At 57.6% G+C, this 17,383-nt stretch overlaps 3 protein-coding genes across 3 annotated transcripts; all 3 read left to right on the top strand.

Moving 5' to 3' along the window:
* The first annotated feature begins 489 nt into the window (after nucleotides 1-489).
* On the top strand, nucleotides 490-2,701 carry LRRC20 (leucine rich repeat containing 20). Its single transcript, XM_084526559.1, has 4 exons — nucleotides 490-598; nucleotides 862-1,011; nucleotides 1,166-1,333; nucleotides 2,471-2,701. Exons 1-4 carry the CDS (start codon nucleotides 517-519, stop codon nucleotides 2,620-2,622), a joined length of 552 nt encoding a protein of 183 aa, XP_084382685.1. The 5' UTR covers nucleotides 490-516; the 3' UTR covers nucleotides 2,623-2,701.
* Nucleotides 2,702-3,322: 621 nt separating this feature from the next.
* Nucleotides 3,323-6,923, top strand: NPFFR1 (neuropeptide FF receptor 1). The gene is made up of 4 exons (XM_084525750.1): nucleotides 3,323-3,424; nucleotides 4,374-4,664; nucleotides 5,523-5,622; nucleotides 5,964-6,923. The coding sequence occupies exons 1-4, from the start codon at nucleotides 3,391-3,393 to the stop codon at nucleotides 6,736-6,738; spliced, it is 1,200 nt and encodes a 399-aa protein (XP_084381876.1). The 5' UTR covers nucleotides 3,323-3,390; the 3' UTR covers nucleotides 6,739-6,923.
* Nucleotides 6,924-7,863: 940 nt separating this feature from the next.
* PPA1 (inorganic pyrophosphatase 1) lies at nucleotides 7,864-17,234 on the top strand. Its single transcript, XM_084525939.1, has 11 exons — nucleotides 7,864-7,994; nucleotides 8,178-8,242; nucleotides 10,485-10,538; nucleotides 11,082-11,201; nucleotides 12,531-12,617; nucleotides 12,905-13,031; nucleotides 13,546-13,673; nucleotides 14,877-14,962; nucleotides 15,161-15,230; nucleotides 16,121-16,160; nucleotides 16,923-17,234. The coding sequence occupies exons 1-11, from the start codon at nucleotides 7,931-7,933 to the stop codon at nucleotides 16,952-16,954; spliced, it is 873 nt and encodes a 290-aa protein (XP_084382065.1). The 5' UTR covers nucleotides 7,864-7,930; the 3' UTR covers nucleotides 16,955-17,234.
* Nucleotides 17,235-17,383: the final 149 nt, after the last annotated feature.

A 17,383-nucleotide genomic window follows, 5' to 3' on the forward strand; every position in this document is an offset into this window, starting at 1 on the left:
ATTTTTGCATTCTTAAATTTTTTACGTTTGCACTTTTATTTTTGGACTTTTTACTTTTTTACAATTTTTTGTGATTCATATTTTTGCATTCTTTATTTGTGTACTTTTAACCTTTTCGGGTTTTTTAATTATTTTTTCTGTACTTTTATTGTTGTCCTTTTACTTTTTTTTTTATTTATTTTAAAGGTTTTACATTTTTCAGTATTATTTTATTTTTATTTTATTTTTTATTTTTTTCTTTGCATTTTTTCCTTGCTTTTTTCTTTATTTTTTTAACTTTTGTATATTTATTTGTATATTTTTGTGTGTTTATTCATTGGATTTACCTATTATTTACCCCCCCACCCTCCTCACGGCTTCCACCCCCCCCCATCCCACCCCGCTGCCAAACCCCGAGCAAAAATAAAACCAGGACACCCCTCCCACTGGCACCATCGCCCCCCCAGCTCCCGGGGCAGGCGTCCCAGGCCTTATATTTTATTTTTAGCCACCCGCCATCCCCGGCTAGGCGGCCCTATGCAGCGGCGGATGGGCGAGGCGGTGGCCAGGGTGGCCAGGAGGGTGAACGAGGCGGTGGAAGCCCGCGAGGACGCCCTGGGTAAGGCTGGGACCCCAAAATCCCCAAAAATACACAGCCCGGAGGCAGCTGGGGAAGGGGACGGGGTCGCAGCCCTCTCCCCAAATCCTCATCCCGCAGCAGAGAGGCCTGCTTGGGAAGAGGGGGTGAGGGAAATGTGTGTCCCGTCCCGCTGTCCCCGTGTGGGGCTGCGCAGTGAGGGTTTTTTTGGAGGACGAGCGCGGCATTTGGCAGCCGCCGGCCTGCACCTGCCCCCGGCCATCACTCGGCTCTCCCCGGGGTAGACCTGGCCGACTGCAAGCTGGTGGCCTTCCCCGCCGGCATCTACAAAGCCATGAGGAGCGTCGCCGAGGGCATCCACCGCATCTCGCTGGCCAACAACGAGCTGAGGGCCCTCGCCGGCCGCTTCGCCACCACCTTCAGCCAGCTGCGAGGTAAGGGGCTGCCCCCACACCTCAGGGAACGCCACCCCACAGCACGCTTCTCCCGCTGTTTGTGGTCCCCCGCGGGAGCTTCGTGGCAAAAAGTGGGCAATCTGCGTTTTTCTCCCCCAAATTCTCCGCCTTTTTTCTCCTCTCCTCCCCTCAGAGCTCAACCTGGAGGGCAACCTCCTGCACCGGCTGCCCGAGGAGCTGGGGTCCCTGCTGCACCTGCGGGCCATCAACCTCGCCCGCAACAAGTTTCGGCGCTTCCCCGAGCCCCTGGCGGCCGCCCCTGCCCTGGAGAGCATCGACCTGGAAGGGAACGAGATCACAGGTGAGAGGGGGAGAGGATGGAGAAGGAGAGCCCACCAGCCTGAACCTAACAGCCCCCCAGGCTTGGAGCCCTTGGGGCATAGGACTAGGATGGTGGGACACCCATTTCACCCCAGTGGACCTTGAGGGAGACACCAAGAGGACTTTTTCTCTCCCCGCTTGGTGTCATCTACAAGCCAGCTGCGATAGCTGGTAGAAGACCTTTGGTATAGCCTCAGAAACGGGGCTAAAGCACCCGAAAATCATCCTGGTGCTGCTATCCAGCAGCAGGAGCCTCACTTGTGGGACTGGTGGGAGCAGGATGGGTTTTCTGCAGACGGTGAATGGAGGTCGGGGAGGGTGAGCTTAGCTGCAGGAGGGTTGCAGGAGATTTGGGTTTTGGCGCTGCTGCTGTCACCATCCCAACCACGTGTGGTTCCTGGTCCTGCATGTCTTCTGCTGGGGCTGCCACCAGGCTGTGACCCAGGCTGACGGTATCTGGAGGCTCCTGAGTCACCTGCTGGGCACGCAGAGCCACAGCTGGAGGCCGTGGGTGATGTTCTCCAGGGAAACAGGAGGACAAGTAGCTCAATTAATGCCTGCCCGGAGCCCCTGGGCTCCGAATCCAGGCTGTGAGTGCCACCAGCTGCCCTTTTCATCTCAAGGAGCTCTCAAGCTGCAGTGTAACCATGCATAGATTAGTGCCAGGGCTTTTAACTCTTTCCCTGCTCATCCGAGGGGCTTCTGGAGCTATATTTTTCTCCCTCGAGGGTGATGCCACCACGCAGCTGCGTGCACCTAGTCGGAGCTGTCATCCCTTCCCTCGCCAATTCCCCAGCAGCCTTTGATCTGAGCTAGCTGGTTTTATTTCGCCGTTATTATCATATTCTGATCTGAGGAAAATTACTGTTGGCTTTAATTAGAAAAGAAGCTTCTTGCTTTTTTTTTTTTTTTTTCCCTTGCTGCGTTTTAATGCCCGTATTCTCCTTCTCCAGCCGTTCCACTCAGAAAAGCAGGAAGAGGAGGGGGGAGAGGCTGTAAACACGGGCGCTGCAGCTCCCCAGCACCCCTTGCACTGTTTTTTTGGGGGGTAAAAACACCAGCCTTCTCTCCAGGAACCCCCCCTGACGTTCTGTCCCCAATTTGCTCCCTCCCGCAGAGGTCCCGGTGGAGGTTCTGGCCTCCATGGCCTCCCTGCGGAGCCTCAACCTGCGCGCCAACCCCGTGTGCCCCGACATGCGCCTGCTCGTCCGGCCCCTCGTCCCCTTCGAGCTGCTGCTGTCACCTGAGGGCGATGTCCCCGAAGCCTGACACGTCCTGCCTGGTGCAGCAGGACCTCCCCGCGGCCTCCACCTGCTGACACCGCCCGATTAAACGTGTGTTGCACGCACTTTGCTCTCTGAATCGATGAGTTACCTTCTCCATAAAACCACCCCGCAGGTACCTGCGGGTCCTGGCGCTGCGTTTGGCACCCTGGATGCGGTGGCACGTCCCTGTGGGGCTGGGGGACAAGCACGTGTGCACTGTGGTGTCCCGAGGTCCTCCCATGCCCTGGTGTCTGTGGAGCCAGGAGGACGCCGGGGGGGCTGCAAAGATGCAGGGGGGACACACAGGGCATTAGGAGAACCTTCAGCCCCCAGATGTCAGGAGGTGGCCCCGTCCCCATCCTGCTGGGACACAGCTTTCCCTGCCTCCCTGCAGGAGCACACGCACTGGGGGGCTCAAGATACAGCCGGGCTGGGGGTTCCCTGGGGGGCACCCACACCTGGGCTGTCCCCGCTGTGGGGGGGACAATATTTGCCCCCGCGGCCTCGCCGTGCCCTAACGCCCTGTGGCGGGAGGCTTTTGGGGGGGGACACCCCAGCCCCCAAGGTGACAAGATCTGCAAAGCTGCTCCGGCTCCATCCCCGCCGAGCCGCCCGTGGGTACCCCGGTATCCATGGCGATGGGAGGATGCCCCCCCCTCCGCCCCCCCAGCTGCTGCCGCAGCCGCAGCCGGCGGTGACGGTGGCACGGGAGCGATGCTCGGCGCTGGAGACCCCCAGCCGGAGGGAGCTGGAGCTGGAGCCCCCCGGCCCCATGCAGGCGCTGCGGAACCCGGAGCCCGGCGGGGGTGAGTAGCGAGGCGGAGGTTTCGTTCCCCTCCCTGATTGCGGGTTTTTTCTTCCCCACCGACCCGGGGAAGCCCCCGCCACCCAGATATCCCCAGCGGAGAGGAGGACGCGTCCCCATATCCAGCTCGGGGCAGGGGGGCTGTTTTTTTCTCACCCCTTCCTCCCGCTCCCTCCTCCCGGAGCATCCTCCGGTTTCTCAGCCGGCACTGCTGCAAGAAATCGCAGCTCAGGGAGATAAAGTCGGGCAAAGTTTCGGGCTTAATCAAGGTGTCAGGCGATGCTGCTGCGGGCTCGGTGACTGCCCGGTCCAAAATTTCCCTTTTCCTGCCTTAAAATCGCAGCCTGTGTCTGCACAGGGTGAGCCCCCCCCTGCCCAGCATCCCCCCCATCCCTGCCGGGGGCCGGTGCGCGGACCTGCTCCCCCTGGTAGGTCTGCAGCGGCAAAACGATGTCCCCCCATCCACCAGGAGCTGCCCTGGCTCCAGGTAATTATCATAATTACATATTAATTAATGCTGGGTATGGGAGGAGAGTGCACGGGCTCCTCTTTCCTGGACACCGGGGATGCTGACGGACCAACCGGGCTGGAGACCACATCGCTGCATCTGCTGCGTGGTCTGAGCGTTGCAGCGTGTCAGGAGATGGGCTTCTCCCCATGCCCTGCTCTCCTTGCGTGAGCCCTAAAAGAAAGAAAAAAACCACCAGGAGAACAAGATGCCCGCTGGGTTTCTTTAAACTGTACATCAAAAATTCATTCGGAGCTTGGAGGAGCATCCACACCGCGGAGCCAGCCCGCCTGCTGGCCCAGCCCCCTGAGCGGGAGGCGGTGACATGGTTGGGATTCCCCATTTCTGAGGGCATCTCCCCACCTTCCAGGGCAATCAGGAAAAGAAGGAAAGGGTCGCTTCATCCCCTTCCACCTCCATTTTTCTGCTGTCCCTTCCTCAGAGCCTTCCAATGGCAGCTGGGCCAACGCCAGCGAGAGCCACCTACTGAAGGAGAACTACACCTTCTTGGCCTACTACCAGCACTCCTCGCCCGTGGCCGCGGTGTTCATCCTGGCCTACACCTTCATCTTCCTCATGTGCATGATTGGCAACATCCTGGTGTGCTTCATCGTGGTGAAGAACCGCCAGATGCGGACGGTCACCAACATGTTCATCCTCAACCTGGCCATCAGCGACCTGCTGGTGGGCATCTTCTGCATGCCCACCACCTTGGTGGACAACCTGATCACGGGTGAGGCAGCAGGGCAGCGGAAAGGTGCAGGCAGAGATGAGATTTGTGAAGGGAAGTGGTGGGAGACACCATGAGCCTTCTCCTCACCCTCCCTAGGAGGCCACCTCCAAAACTCCTGCACATCTTTTGTGCTGAGGACGAGGAGGGCAGGTGGTGGGCCGTGTCTGATGGAGGTTTGAAGCCATAACGTTGCTTTCCATCATCTTGAGTGTCACGGGCCACAGCCAGGGGCAGAACATTTCTGTATTTATTACCACCTGCATTTTAGTGATTGCAGCCCCATGCCCACCAAGGTAGGATGCCACATCCTCCAGCTTCCAACAGGCCATGGGCATTTTTCCACCACACTGTATTTTGAAGATAAAAAGGGTTTTGGTGGCTTTGTGGCCCCATGATACCACCCGTGTTCCTGCTCCAGTGCTGTGCTTACCCAGTGCCATTCAACACCTTAACGAGGGAAGCAAATTAAAGCCCTGCAGATCAAGAACCTGAAGGCTGGTCCCTCTGACAATAGCTGGAGTCCTGCAGAAATGCAGGAGAAAGGGCAAGGGGGAAGTATTTATGATGTCACCTAGCTCGATAACCTTCTGAAAAGTGTAATACAAATCTTTTTAAACATTTTTTTTTTAATATCTGTACTGCTAAAGGCCATCTCTGTATGAATAACAAGCGAAAAATACAGCTCCCCTGCTTAGGACCAGGATTTAGCATCGCACGGTGGATGGGGACATCTAGAGGGAGTTGCTGATGGACACGGCTGAGCTGAATGTGTTCATTCTCAGGGGTGATGATGAGGTAGGGGATGACATGGGGACGTGGGCCAGCCCACCACCCCCAAAGCTTCCTCTGTGCTTGCAGGGTGGCCCTTTGACAACACCATGTGCAAAATGAGCGGCCTGGTGCAGGGCATGTCTGTCTCGGCCTCGGTCTTCACGCTGGTGGCCATCGCTGTGGAGAGGTATGTTGGGATGGGGGGCTCCTGAGACCTCAGCCTCCATCATGGTGGGGTAACCCAAGGCTGCAAAGACCTCCCGAGGCTAAGGAGACCTCCTGCTGCATGAAACCCTCCCCTCCCACCATGGGCTGCTGGCCACCTTCCTTCCCCAGGGATGTCCCACCATGGGCACAGCCCTCATCCCAAGCTTGGTGCCCACGCAGCACCACATCCCCGCTCTCCTTCACCTCCCAAGGTGCCCACGAAGGTGTGGCGATGGTGAACATGAAACCCAGGTCAAAGCTGTGATCATGCTTTTGGCCACCTCCTTGGGGTCCTACAAGGAGGTCCTACCAACCCCGCAGGTTTCGCTGCATCGTCCACCCCTTCCGGCAGAAGCTGACACTGAGGAAAGCCCTGGTGACCATCGCTGTCATCTGGGTGCTGGCCCTGCTAATCATGTGCCCCTCCGCCATCACCCTGACCGTCACCAGGGAGGAGCACCACTTCATGGTGGACACCTACAACAACTCCTACCCCCTCTACTCCTGCTGGGAGGCCTGGCCCGAGACTGGGATGAGGAGGATCTACACCACCGTCCTCTTCTCCCACATCTACGTGGCCCCCCTGGCCCTCATCGTTGTCATGTACACCCGCATCGCCTTCAAGCTCTTCAAGTCGGCAGCGCCCGCTCACGGCGCCCGGCCCGAGGAGCCTGAGGGGAGGAAGGTGTCTCGCAGGAAGGCGAAGGTCATCAACATGCTCATCATCATGGCCCTCTTCTTCACCCTCTCCTGGCTGCCCCTCTGGACGCTGATGCTGCTGATGGACTACGGGTGCCTCAGCGAGCGCCAGCTCCGCCTGGTCGCCGTCTACGTCTTCCCCTTCGCCCACTGGCTGGCCTTCTTCAACAGCAGTGCCAACCCCATCATCTATGGCTACTTCAACGAGAACTTCCGACGGGGCTTCCAGGAGGCCTTCAGGGCCCCTTTCTGCTCGCCGCCGCGCCGGCGCCACCGCGGGCCCTACGGCGCCCGCAACCGCGTCTTCACCCTGGCCCGGGCCAGCGACTCGCCCCCGCACTCCGAATCGGGGCCCCTGGCGCCTCGCCGAACCGGCGTCCCCGCTTGGGATGGCTGAGCAGCCACGGCCACCACCTCTTCTGGTCACCATGGGGCCCGGTGGGGACATCATGCATGACACTCTGGTACGGAGGAACCCCAATGTTGTCATGGTTTGGTGGCCTTGATGCAGGGCATGAACTTCCAACTCAAGGGCTTGTTGTGGGGAGGAATGAGGATTTAAATAAATGCACGTCTTGCTGATGCCATGTCCCTGAGTCCCACCAGTGTCCCCCCTTTACCCAGTCCTTGTCCACCATCATGGGGGCACAGCAGTGGGGGAAAGGTGCGTGAGAGTGGCCGTGCCACGCTGGGCCATGCCAGGAGAAACCATGCCATGCTATTGACACCATGTGATGCCGTATCTTGATAGACCACGCCATCCTATGCTGAGGTGGCTTTGGTGGCCCACGTCAACCCATGCTGTTGAGGCTACGGTCTGCCATGCTGTGGTGGGCTTGGTGGACCGTGCCGCCCCATGTTGTGGTGACCTTGGTGGACCATTCCATGCTTTGGTGGCCCTGGAGTCCCATGCCACGCTGTAGTGGCCTTGGTGAACCATGCCACACTATGGTGGTCCTGGTGGACCATTCCATGGCGTGGTGGCCTTGGTGGACCATGCCACCTCAGGCTGTTGTGGCCGTGTGGTGCCACACCACACTGTGTTGACCTTGATGGACCATGGACCCCAAGCTGTGGTGGGCTTGGTGGACCATTTCATGCTGTGGTGACACTGGTGGACCATTCCATGACGTGGTGGCCCTGATGGACCATGCCACCTCAGGCTGTTGTGGACTGTGTGGTGCCATGCCACACTGTGGTGACCTTGATGGACCATGCCACCCCAAGCTGTGGTGGGCTTGGTGGACCATTTCATGCTGTGGTGCTCTTGGTGGCCCATGCCATGATATAGTGGCCCTGGTGGCCCATGCCCTGCTGTGGTGGCCCTGGTGGCCCCTAACATGCTGCGGTGCCCTTGGTGCCCACAGGAGCAGCGCCCCCTCCCCTCAGCGCCCTCCCCCCCCCTCTGCACACGTCACCCCCCGCACGTCACCCTGCGCCACGTCACTCCCCTCGGCGGGCGGGGGCGGCTCCCCCCCCACCCCCCCTCCCGCGCCTAGGCGGGCCGCGCAGGCGCAGTGCGCGGCACCGCGCTGAGGCGAGCGGCGCATGCGCAGAGCGGCGGCGCGGCGAGGGGCGTGAGGGGCGCCATGGCCGGGTACAGCGCGGAGGAGCGCGGCGCCCCGCACAGCGCCGGGTACCGCCTGTTCCTCAGTGAGTGACCCCGCACCCCGAAACCCCTCCCCGCATCCCCTCAACCCCTCCCGGGCCGCCCCGAGCCGGGGGGGGCTCTCGGGGGACCCCCCCCAAGACCCCCCCCTTAAGGCCTGAGGCCTGCGGCCTGAGGCCTGCGGCCTGGTCCGGGCCCGGTGCTGAGGCGCCCCGCTTGCCTTGCAGAGGACGCGGCCGGGCGGTACATCTCCCCCTTCCATGACATCCCCCTGCGTGATGGTGGCGCTGAGGTGAGCGGGGATGGGTTGTGTGCGTGTCGGGCTCCAGGGGGGCGGTGGGAGGGGGGCAGGGGTCGTGGTTTCCCCGCCTGGAGCCACGCAGGTGTGTGCTGCGGGCACGGGGCATGCGTCACGCGCGGGTTCTAACTGCTGTAAGGTCGTTTTTGTGCCCCTAACCTGCCCGGTGCCAGGCCAGGATGCGGAGCTGCACCCCAGGACCTCAGGAGGAGCGGCTCGCCTGCCACGCGCTGCTCGCGCCCCGCCAGCGGTTAGTCGCTTCGGGCTCTTCGAGACCGCTGCCCGAAAAACCGAAGCAGCTCAGTTCTGGGGTCTGCTCTCAGCGTTTTTCCAGGGATAACTCACGCTCCTCACCTCTGTAGCTTGCTTATTCTTCTAATGAGTACTAAAAAGCCATGCAGCTTGAGGAGCAGCGTGGGTTTGGATGCTGAAAAGGACACGCTAGAGAGCCACGTGTGCAGGTTAAAGAGTAGTTTTCCTGTGTTCTTGCACGCTGCAGTGTGTAGAGAGTGCGGGTGTAGAGAGGGCATGAAGAGTGAGTGCCCTGATGATGTGCAGCCCATCAGGCTGATCTCTGAGGCAAGCTGCTGGCCGCTGTCCTGCCCAGGCCAGTGCTGAGAGTTGCTCTCATGGGGAAAATGGGCGTAACACGGGCTGCTGAGGGGAAGGAGAGCCACCAGGCCCCTTGTTTGCTGCCCACGGCCAGCAAAAGGAAAATGGTGATCAGGGAGGGAGGCGAAACGCTTCCTGCAGCTAGTTGGGAAAGCAGGCATCCGAAAGGTAACTCGGAGGGGAATATTGAGGTGGTGTCACACGTTGCAGCACAGGGCGAGGAGGGTTTCGGTGGCCTGGTAATGATTAACACGCAGAAGGGGATGACTGACTTCAGGCACAGCATGCTGCTCGCCAGCGCCTCGGTGCCAAGTCATTGAGAGAAAAGCGAGCCAGAATTGCACAACTGATCACGCTGGAGCTCGTTCTTTCTGTAGCTGGAACGCTCTGCAGGGATTTTGCTTGTTACTTAGCGGGTTCGTTAGCTGCGGTAGGGAGCCCAGCTCGGAGCACGAGGCTACCTTGCTGCGTGTCTGCTGCCTTGATCTTTATCCTTAGACTTCTGGCACTGAGCGGATTATCGCGGGGAGTTTTTTCAGCCTCGGGCTGGGATGTGCTGACCTCATCTGTACCTGTGCGTCCGGTCCCAAGGAGCGACCTTGGCCGCCCGTTGGGTGTCCGGGGCCGAGCCAGGTCTGGGCCTCGGGGCGCTGGAGCTGCGGGGTGGCGAGCTGTGCCCCCAAGTCATCCTTCTTGCCCTGCCCAGCCAGCTGTGGTCATCTCCTTCCTTTCCTCAACTTACCTATAAGTACAAATAACGTATATCCTTTCCCGTTGGAATTGCAAATGAGCAGTGACCCCCCTGCAATTAGGAGGATGCAATAAACTCATTAAGGAGGCGCGTGATGTAACAGCGCTCGTTGCACAGTAGCAATCTATTTGTGGTGCCATACAGGTGCAAGGGTTTTAGCACGCCCCGTGTTACCTTTGCAACGCTAATGCTGCTTACCCTGGGGATTAGAAACCTGGTGGATGCTGGGGAGCAAGGTCTGACATTTTATTAAAGGCCGTAATCTCCTCCAGCAGCGCTCATTAAGATTCAGGTGTGGAAGAGCCTTTGTCCTATGGGCCCAGCTGGAGTCAGGGGTTACCCCTAAGTGAGGTCCTGCCAGGTGTGGGGACAAATATTTGGGAGCAAAGCTCTCAGTCGTTCGGGATGTTTTGTAGGTACACATGTTATTTAGGATGTGGCTACTGCAGGCATCTCCTGCTCTAAATGGCCAGGCTGGCTCTTGCTGTAGGAGCTCCACGCTTCCTATATAATGATCACACCTAAAACCTCACCTTGTCTCACCTGGTGTTGTTTCTGTGCTGCTGGTGTCAATTCACTCCAATGCACTGCTCTGCGAAAAGATGACAGGGATGTTCTCAGGAGGCACCTGGTGGAAGGTGTGCAGAAAGCTTGCAATCTAGCCTAACCTCATGGGATTAAAATCTGAGTAATGACATGTCACAGGTGTAGGCTGTGGGACTTCTGTCAGGTGTTTCAGAATTGGCACTGGGGGCGGGGAGCAAAAAGTTCTGGTTTTCTTGCAGTCTTCTTGGTGTTTGTGCTTACATGTCTGCTCTGGCATGGTGTGGCATTGAGGTTCCTCCCCATTCACTGATGTTTTGCTTTCTTCAGAATGTGTTCAACATGGTTGTGGAAATACCTCGCTGGACAAACGCTAAAATGGAGGTAAGTTATTACTACCAGTCCTGCCTCAAGTGCTTCGGCTGTCTAGTCTATGAATAATCTTGGGCTGCGCTGCTCCTCTCCTTCTCCCTCCTGCCTCCTGAAGAACAGTCGAGCATCATTGGCTCTATAACTTGAAAGACAGTGGTCGAGTCCCAATAAATCAGGCCTTTCAAAACCTGCCTTCCTGCAGAGTTGGTGTCAAGGAGGTTCTCTAGATGCAATTCTGGCTTCTCATGTAAATATTTGCCTAATGGTAAAGGCTGAAGTCTTGCAGGAGTTGTAACCACTTAGTATTCTTCTGTGGCTCCTGCCTGAAGTGGCGTGTAACCGGTCTCACCCCCGTGTCGGGTTCTGACGTCGGTAAGCCTGCTGAAATCTGCACCCAGGGGATGCAGCAGGAAACGGGGCTGTGCAGTGCTCGTGTTGGCCCTGGTGTCAGCTCCTGGCTCCCCGGCCTGTCAGCTAGCTGCCAGCTTCCTGGAAAAAATCACTGCCGTTTTCCTCGAGAGCAAAGTAGAGAGCCTGATGTAACTTCTCTTTCAGATTGCGACAAAGGACCCCTTAAACCCAATTAAGCAAGACGTGAAGAAGGGAAAGCTGCGCTATGTAGCCAACGTGTTTCCCCACAAGGGCTACATCTGGAATTACGGTGCTCTCCCGCAGGTGCTGTACCTTGTCGCTGTCCCTCGCTCTTCCCCGTGTCTGCGTGTGTGCCTCTGTCCTCTGCCAGCTGAAAGGCTGAGCTGGAACTCACACATTTGCAGCTGCACCTGTAGCCTTGCCGACGAAGGGGACCTGTTAGGAAAGCAGTGATGTTTGCAGGTAGAACTCTCCAGGGAGAGGCTTGTAGCTGGGGCTGTAAACAAGCTGTGGCAAAACCAGAGGGCAAGCAGCTGCTGCCAGTGAAGTACAGGCAGAAGGCTCACAAAGGGCATCTGGCAGTGCCACGTGCTCCCTTCCCTGCCAGGTAAAGCTTTAGCATCTAGTTTTGAGCTAATGGTACAGGATCGAGGTGTGCAGCCCCAAGGCAGTGAAAATCTGAGTATCATTTGTGTGGAATTGTAGCATTTGGACCCTTCGGCCAGTCGTGTGGTAGTGGCCCAAAGAAATCTGTGCTTCAGGGGAAAGGGACTGAGCTTACAACTGCCTCATAGAGACGTGTGAGAGAGATTATGGGGAGTCCTTCAGCGCCACAGATCTTGGTGACCTGAATGCTCTGGCTGCACCACAAGGTCTTGACTATCACAGTCATGTCCTGGCATGCAGGGGGTTGGGAAGAGCGTTCATTTTTCTCTATCTGAGCGACCTTAGAGGTAGGTGCTCCTTATGGCGAGAGTGGACCCTACGTCCTTTTGCTCCTGATCAGAATGATCAGAAGTGTGCTGTAAGCAGCTGGTAATTTCGGAGGCATGGCTCCAATACCATCTGGAGCCCCCCTCTTCCAACCTGTGAGTGCTCACAGCTTCAGGTGAGAGGAATTAGGACGCTATGTGGTGTAGGGTATGGGGCCCCAGGTTCTCATTTCTGCTCTGGTGTAACAGTGTCCTTTAATCCTTTGACCAGAAGGAAGCAATACACCCTATCTGTCTTCCACCTCTGTCGGGCTGCTATCTGGAGTTCAGGAAGCTTCTGTTAAGGAATGAATAGGGAGAGGAGCAGGCAGGCAGCCAAAGCAGTGAGTATTCTTCCTAGATGAGAGCTTCACCTTTATGCGGCTGTTTAGCTGAGGAGGAAGTCTGAAAAGTTGTTGAAAGAAGGTTTGTCAGCGGGAGGGAGCGGTTTGCCCCTGGCAAGATAAGAACTTTGACTTGGATTTAAGCTGCATTTGCAGGCTAGTGTAAAACCACAGCGCGGCCATCAGCCCTGAAAGCAAGTGTGAAGTGGGTCGTCAGCTGTGTCTTCCAGGCCAGTTCCTGTGTGAAATAAACCTGCCTTTTGTTTCTTCTTCAAACAGAATTCACTCAGTGTGGGGTTTTTGCTTTGTTTCTGCAGACTTGGGAAGACCCAGGGCATAAGGATGAAGGTACTGGCTGCTGTGGAGATAACGATCCCATCGATGTGTGCGAGATTGGAAGTAAGGTAATGCTTCCTGAAGGTAAATGAGGTTAACGGGGCCCATTGTTCAGAGATGTTATTCCGCCCTTATCTCCTGTATCTTACGAATGGGATGTTTCCTCTCTTGTCTTTGGAGACGGTTGATGAGATCTTAGAGTGAAAGCCTTGTGAGCTGAGGCTTGCAGGCTGCTGATAAGCGATGGCAGATTTATGGTACGGGGCTGCCTGCTGCACTCCTGACAGCTTGTGCTGCCTCCTGGTGCGTGTTCTCGGACGTGTGGGTGCTGCCAACAAGTCTTTTGTCCTCGCAGGTCTGCTCTCGAGGGGAGGTAATCAAGGTGAAGGTGCTGGGCACGCTGGCACTGATTGATGAGGGCGAGACAGACTGGAAGATAATCGCTATCAACGTTGAAGACCCTGAGGCGGGCAACTATAATGGTAGGTGGCGGGGGGAGGAGCGGGTCTGGTCCTGCCCCGTCTCCACTGGGTGCCTGCAGGAAGCTTTCAGGGCAGGAGATGGACTTGCTCCTGCTCTGCCACCGCGCTTATCGGATGCGATACCGGCTGCGAAAGCAGAACAGGACGTTATCGTCCTCTAGCAAAGGGATACGCTGCTGTTTATCGCAGGTTAGGAGACCTTTGCACGGCATGGGATCTCGAAGAATAGGCTGGCTGTTGAGCCCGTCCTGCGAGTGGAAGGAAGGGGGGTTGCTCAGCAAGTCGCATCAAAGCTGTGTAAATGCGTCCGTGCTCCTGGGGGAAGCCGGGCTTTGTTCTGACGCTGAGACACCAACTTCCCTCCCCACGTGCAGGCATCCGCTTTCTGTCTGTCCTGCAACCTGTCCAGGATGTCGCCAGGGCTCTGCGGGGAGGGGCAGCTCGAAAGAGCAGGGCGGTAGCGGGGTGCCTTGTGCTGTTGGGTCGGGGTCGCAAAAATTTTCTCCCTGCCTAGATATCCATGATGTCAGGAGGATGAAGCCAGGGTACTTGGAAGCTACGGTGGACTGGTTCAGAAGATACAAAGTACCCGACGGAAAGCCAGAAAACCAGTTTGCTTTTAACGGTGAATTTAAAGACAAGGTAGGGTCAGCGTTGTCATTACCCTGACCTGCCCAAAAACTGAGCTCTGGGTGCACGGGGACTTGAACGAGTAGTTGCTGAGGGCTGGGGGTACACCTGCCTTCGTTCTTCCTGCTCCAGCCTCCCCTCCTGCTTGTTTACGGGCTGGTGCTTGCAGGGATCCTGGGAGAAAAGGCACAGGGTTATCACCCCACTACTGCTGGATACGATCAGTCCGGCTTCTAGCTGATGTTTGCGTGAGGTCCCGTCAGGGCTGGCAGCCTGTCAGGACCAGGCTGAAAAACACCGGGGTTATTTGCTCCTGCTCTGGAGCAAAGGCCGCTTGATGTCACCCTTTGCTTCAACACGCGATAGGCTGCGGTGGAACAAAGCCAGTGCCCAAGGGAGGCGAAGGCAGGAGTGAAAATGTTCGTTCAGGCCTAAATTGTGACACTCCTCAACTCGTGGTGCTGGGCTGGGTGGGCTGGGCCATCTTGTTGCCCCTCAGACTGGGTGAAACTGGAATGGAGGCAGAAAGCAGGGACAAGGCTCCTCGCACGTGGTGCTGCAGTGTTGTAGTTGGCTTCGTGCTGCATCAGACCAGGATATTTACTGCTGGTGTTCCTGCTGGGACAATCGCCCATGATCCAGCCTCCAGCTGACCTGTTAGCACTCGGGTATACACTACTTCTTTTAAGGGAAAAAGCTGTGATCTGCTTGGAAGTGGGCTCATTTTCAGCTAGCTACAGAGCTAGATTAGCCGGGTGACTCTTCCTGTTGATACGAGCAGCGCTGGAGCCGTTTGCCTGCAGCGGAGGAAAGCTGGCAGGTTGGTCAGGCCCAACTGGCTGCTGCAGACAAACAAGGAGGAGCTGTGGGGCGGGGTGTTTTTGTAAGGCAGCAGTGGCCCAGGACTAGAATATCTGCCTTCAGTTTCTCTTGGCTTCACACTAGCTAGGCGACCTTGGCATGCAAGCCCACCTTGGAAGTAAAACACTTATTGTAAAATCGGTGTTGTTTCAGCTGGTGTGTGCTGGGAGGTTGCTGTTGTTCACAAAAGGCAAAGCGATGCAAGAGGTGCTCCAAGAGGGCTTCAGTTCCTGACTCTGGGAGGTGTTCTGTCTAAAATCAGCCTGTAAACACAGGCCTCTTTCTCCGCGTAACTGCTAGGCTGGGGAACATGGTGGAGTGCTCGCACCTAACTACATTTGTCTTCATCTTTAGGATTTTGCAGTGAACGTCATCAAAAGCACTCACGAACACTGGAAAGCTTTGATAGCTAAAAAAACTGACGGAGGAGAGATCAACTGGTAGGTTAACGCTGGTCGCTGCGCTCGCTCCTTCCCCGTGAGCCCCGATGAAGCTTCCTTTCCTGACTTAACACAATTTCTGTTGGCTGCTCGCTGCCTCAGCAGGCAACCTGATAACGATTCTCAGTATTCCATTGTCTCATGCTCCTGGGGGGAGGCTTGGCTTTCGCCTTCTCACGAGCGCCCTTTCTCTTGCAGCACAAACCTGACGGTCTCGGACAGTCCCTTCTGCTGTAGTCAAGAGTGTGCTAAAGCTACTGTGGATGCAGTAAGTCCCAGCTGGGGTGTCCCAGCGCCCATGGCAGAGCAGTGTGGTTTGTGTGGGGCCTAAGCTGCCATCTCAGTAAGAGGAGCCCGACCCTGTATGCTTAGAAAGTTTTTGGCTGACTGAGTGCAGCATCTGGTTCTGGTTAAGTAAGATGGATGTGGAGCGAGTCAGACATTCTTCCAGAGGCTTCTCCTCGCCCTTAGTCATCTGGGAGAAGGAATCCAATCCCGTGTGAAGGGCTGCATTTCTGTCCTGGAGCTCGGCTCTCAGCTGCTCAAAGAGTGTTTAAATATTTGGCCTTTGGAGAGCTTCGCAGCGCGGGGTCACCCTGTGGGATCAGAGCTGCATTTCTGAGGCACCTGCAGCCAGGGACCGTGCCCGCTTTGTGAGGTTTCCCGTGTAAGCGCCCTTCCCCTGATTCAGGGCTCAGCTGAATCTCCCGAGGCTTGTGAAATCACCGGTGCTGGCAACCTAAAAGTGCTTGGAGGAGTAGGGGGAGGAGAATCAAAACAGAAACGCTGCTTCAGAGCATGGGGACGTGACTGGAAACCAGAATCTCTCCTCGCACGTTTAAATAAAAGAAGCAGAGGGCGGGCTGCGGATAGCATTAGGGACAGAGACTGGTGGCAGTCAGCAGCAGGTGGCCCCGCAGCGCGAGGGGAGCGAAGGCCCCCGCCCAGGGCAGAGCCCCAGCGGCACGCCGGGCACGTGCAGGGGGGGCTGCGTGATGACAGGACGCGTCCTTCACTGCCTGCCACAGGCTGATTTACGCCGCTCAGATCCTAAACTGTGCCCAAAAAAGATCCGTGCGGCCCTAAGCGGTGTCCAGGGAGCCCCAGGCGGGAGGGAGGTTGAACAGTTGCTGCCTGCTAATCCTCTTCTCGTTGCAGGCACCACCCTGTACGGCTGCCAACCCCATCCCACCAGAAGGTAAGCTGGAAAGCCCGCGCTGCATCCTGAGGCAGGCTGGAGGTTGCCTCTGAGGAACCCTCAGTGGGAAAGGGAGGGTTTGGCGGCCTGGTTTGGCTCTAGCAGTGGGGAAAATGAAGGACCTTGTCGGGCCTGGCTCGTCTCAGGTGCTGTTTGGTTGCTCCGTCACTCCTGTCGTGGCCTCGTTTCATTGAGACGTGGGCAGAGAGCAGTTCAGAGCTGCTGCAGTTTGCTCCAGAGGTTGATGTGTAGCAGGCCCTTGGAGAAGAGCACTTCAGAGTCCTGAGGTGCGGTGACAGCAGGGCTTTCAGCGGCTCCTCTGAAAGGGGTTCGCCAGACTGTCAGTGCAGGCGAGGCGAGGAGGGGACGCGCTTGATCTGCACGAAGAGGAGAGGCAGAAAGTGGCCGCGGGCTCGGTTGTGCAGTTGCTGCTGCTGGCATTTCTGTCAGGGAGCGAGCAGCAGCTGCGGGCTGGTAGCCAGGCTCTCTGTGTCGGCACCCTGTCCCTCAGGCGGGGCGCGCTGTAGGAAAGTGACAACTGCGGGACAACCCCTGGGGCAGCTGTCCCCTCGCCCACCTTGTCACAGCTGTCCTCCCAGCTCGGTAAAGCTGTGAAGGAGCTGAAGCTGAATCAGGACGTGTGTTTTGGGGCGTGAGGGAGGCGGCCTTACCTTCCCGAGCCGGGTTGCGCCAGAACCTGTGGGGTGCGGGGTGGGTGAGGCCGAGGACTAACCCCCCCTTTTTTTATTTTTCCCCATACAGTGGACAAGTGGTTCTACTACCCCAAAAACTAAGGAGCGGGGACGGACGCTGAGCCAGCTGCGATCCTCCAGCGGAGCTGCCCTGCCTGCTCCCCCAGACCCCTAGCTTTGATGTCACCGAGCAGCCCCTGCCTCTAATTTATGCCCCCGAGAGCTGCCCCCAGCCCCAATCCCCGCTGTATCCAGCCGGGGGGGGCGCGGGGAGGCTCGGCTCCCCCCGAACCCACCGCTTGTGCCCCACAGCATGCGGTGGGGGGCGAGGCCGGCCCGGTACGCGTGGTGGGGGTGCTGGAAATAAAACTACTGAACCCGCGCTGCGCCTCCGTGCTGGGGGGGGCAAAAAGGGGCCGGGGGGGGGCCGAAAGGGGCCGGGGCGGCGGCGGGGCTCGAACCCGCGGCCCTGGGGGCAGAGGGGGCGGGGCCAGGGATGGTGGGCGGTGCTAGAAGGGAGTGGGCGTGGTT

Source organism: Aythya ferina, assembly GCF_964211825.1.
Source record: "Aythya ferina genome assembly, chromosome: 7".
Lineage (NCBI taxonomy): Eukaryota > Metazoa > Chordata > Aves > Anseriformes > Anatidae > Aythya > Aythya ferina.

Coding starts and splice junctions, on each gene's coding strand:
- LRRC20 (XM_084526559.1), top strand. CDS start 517: ATGCAGCGGCGGATGGGCGAGGCGGTGGCCAGGGTGGCCAGGAGGGTG. Junction 599..861: donor AGCCCGCGAGGACGCCCTGG/GTAAGGCTGGGA, acceptor TCCCCGGGGTAG/ACCTGGCCGACTGCAAGCTG. Junction 1,012..1,165: donor CACCTTCAGCCAGCTGCGAG/GTAAGGGGCTGC, acceptor TCCTCCCCTCAG/AGCTCAACCTGGAGGGCAAC.
- PPA1 (XM_084525939.1), top strand. CDS start 7,931: ATGGCCGGGTACAGCGCGGAGGAGCGCGGCGCCCCGCACAGCGCCGGG. Junction 7,995..8,177: donor CGGGTACCGCCTGTTCCTCA/GTGAGTGACCCC, acceptor CTTGCCTTGCAG/AGGACGCGGCCGGGCGGTAC. Junction 10,539..11,081: donor GGACAAACGCTAAAATGGAG/GTAAGTTATTAC, acceptor CTTCTCTTTCAG/ATTGCGACAAAGGACCCCTT.
- NPFFR1 (XM_084525750.1), top strand. CDS start 3,391: ATGCAGGCGCTGCGGAACCCGGAGCCCGGCGGGG. Junction 3,425..4,373: donor GAACCCGGAGCCCGGCGGGG/GTGAGTAGCGAG, acceptor TCCCTTCCTCAG/AGCCTTCCAATGGCAGCTGG. Junction 4,665..5,522: donor GGTGGACAACCTGATCACGG/GTGAGGCAGCAG, acceptor CTGTGCTTGCAG/GGTGGCCCTTTGACAACACC.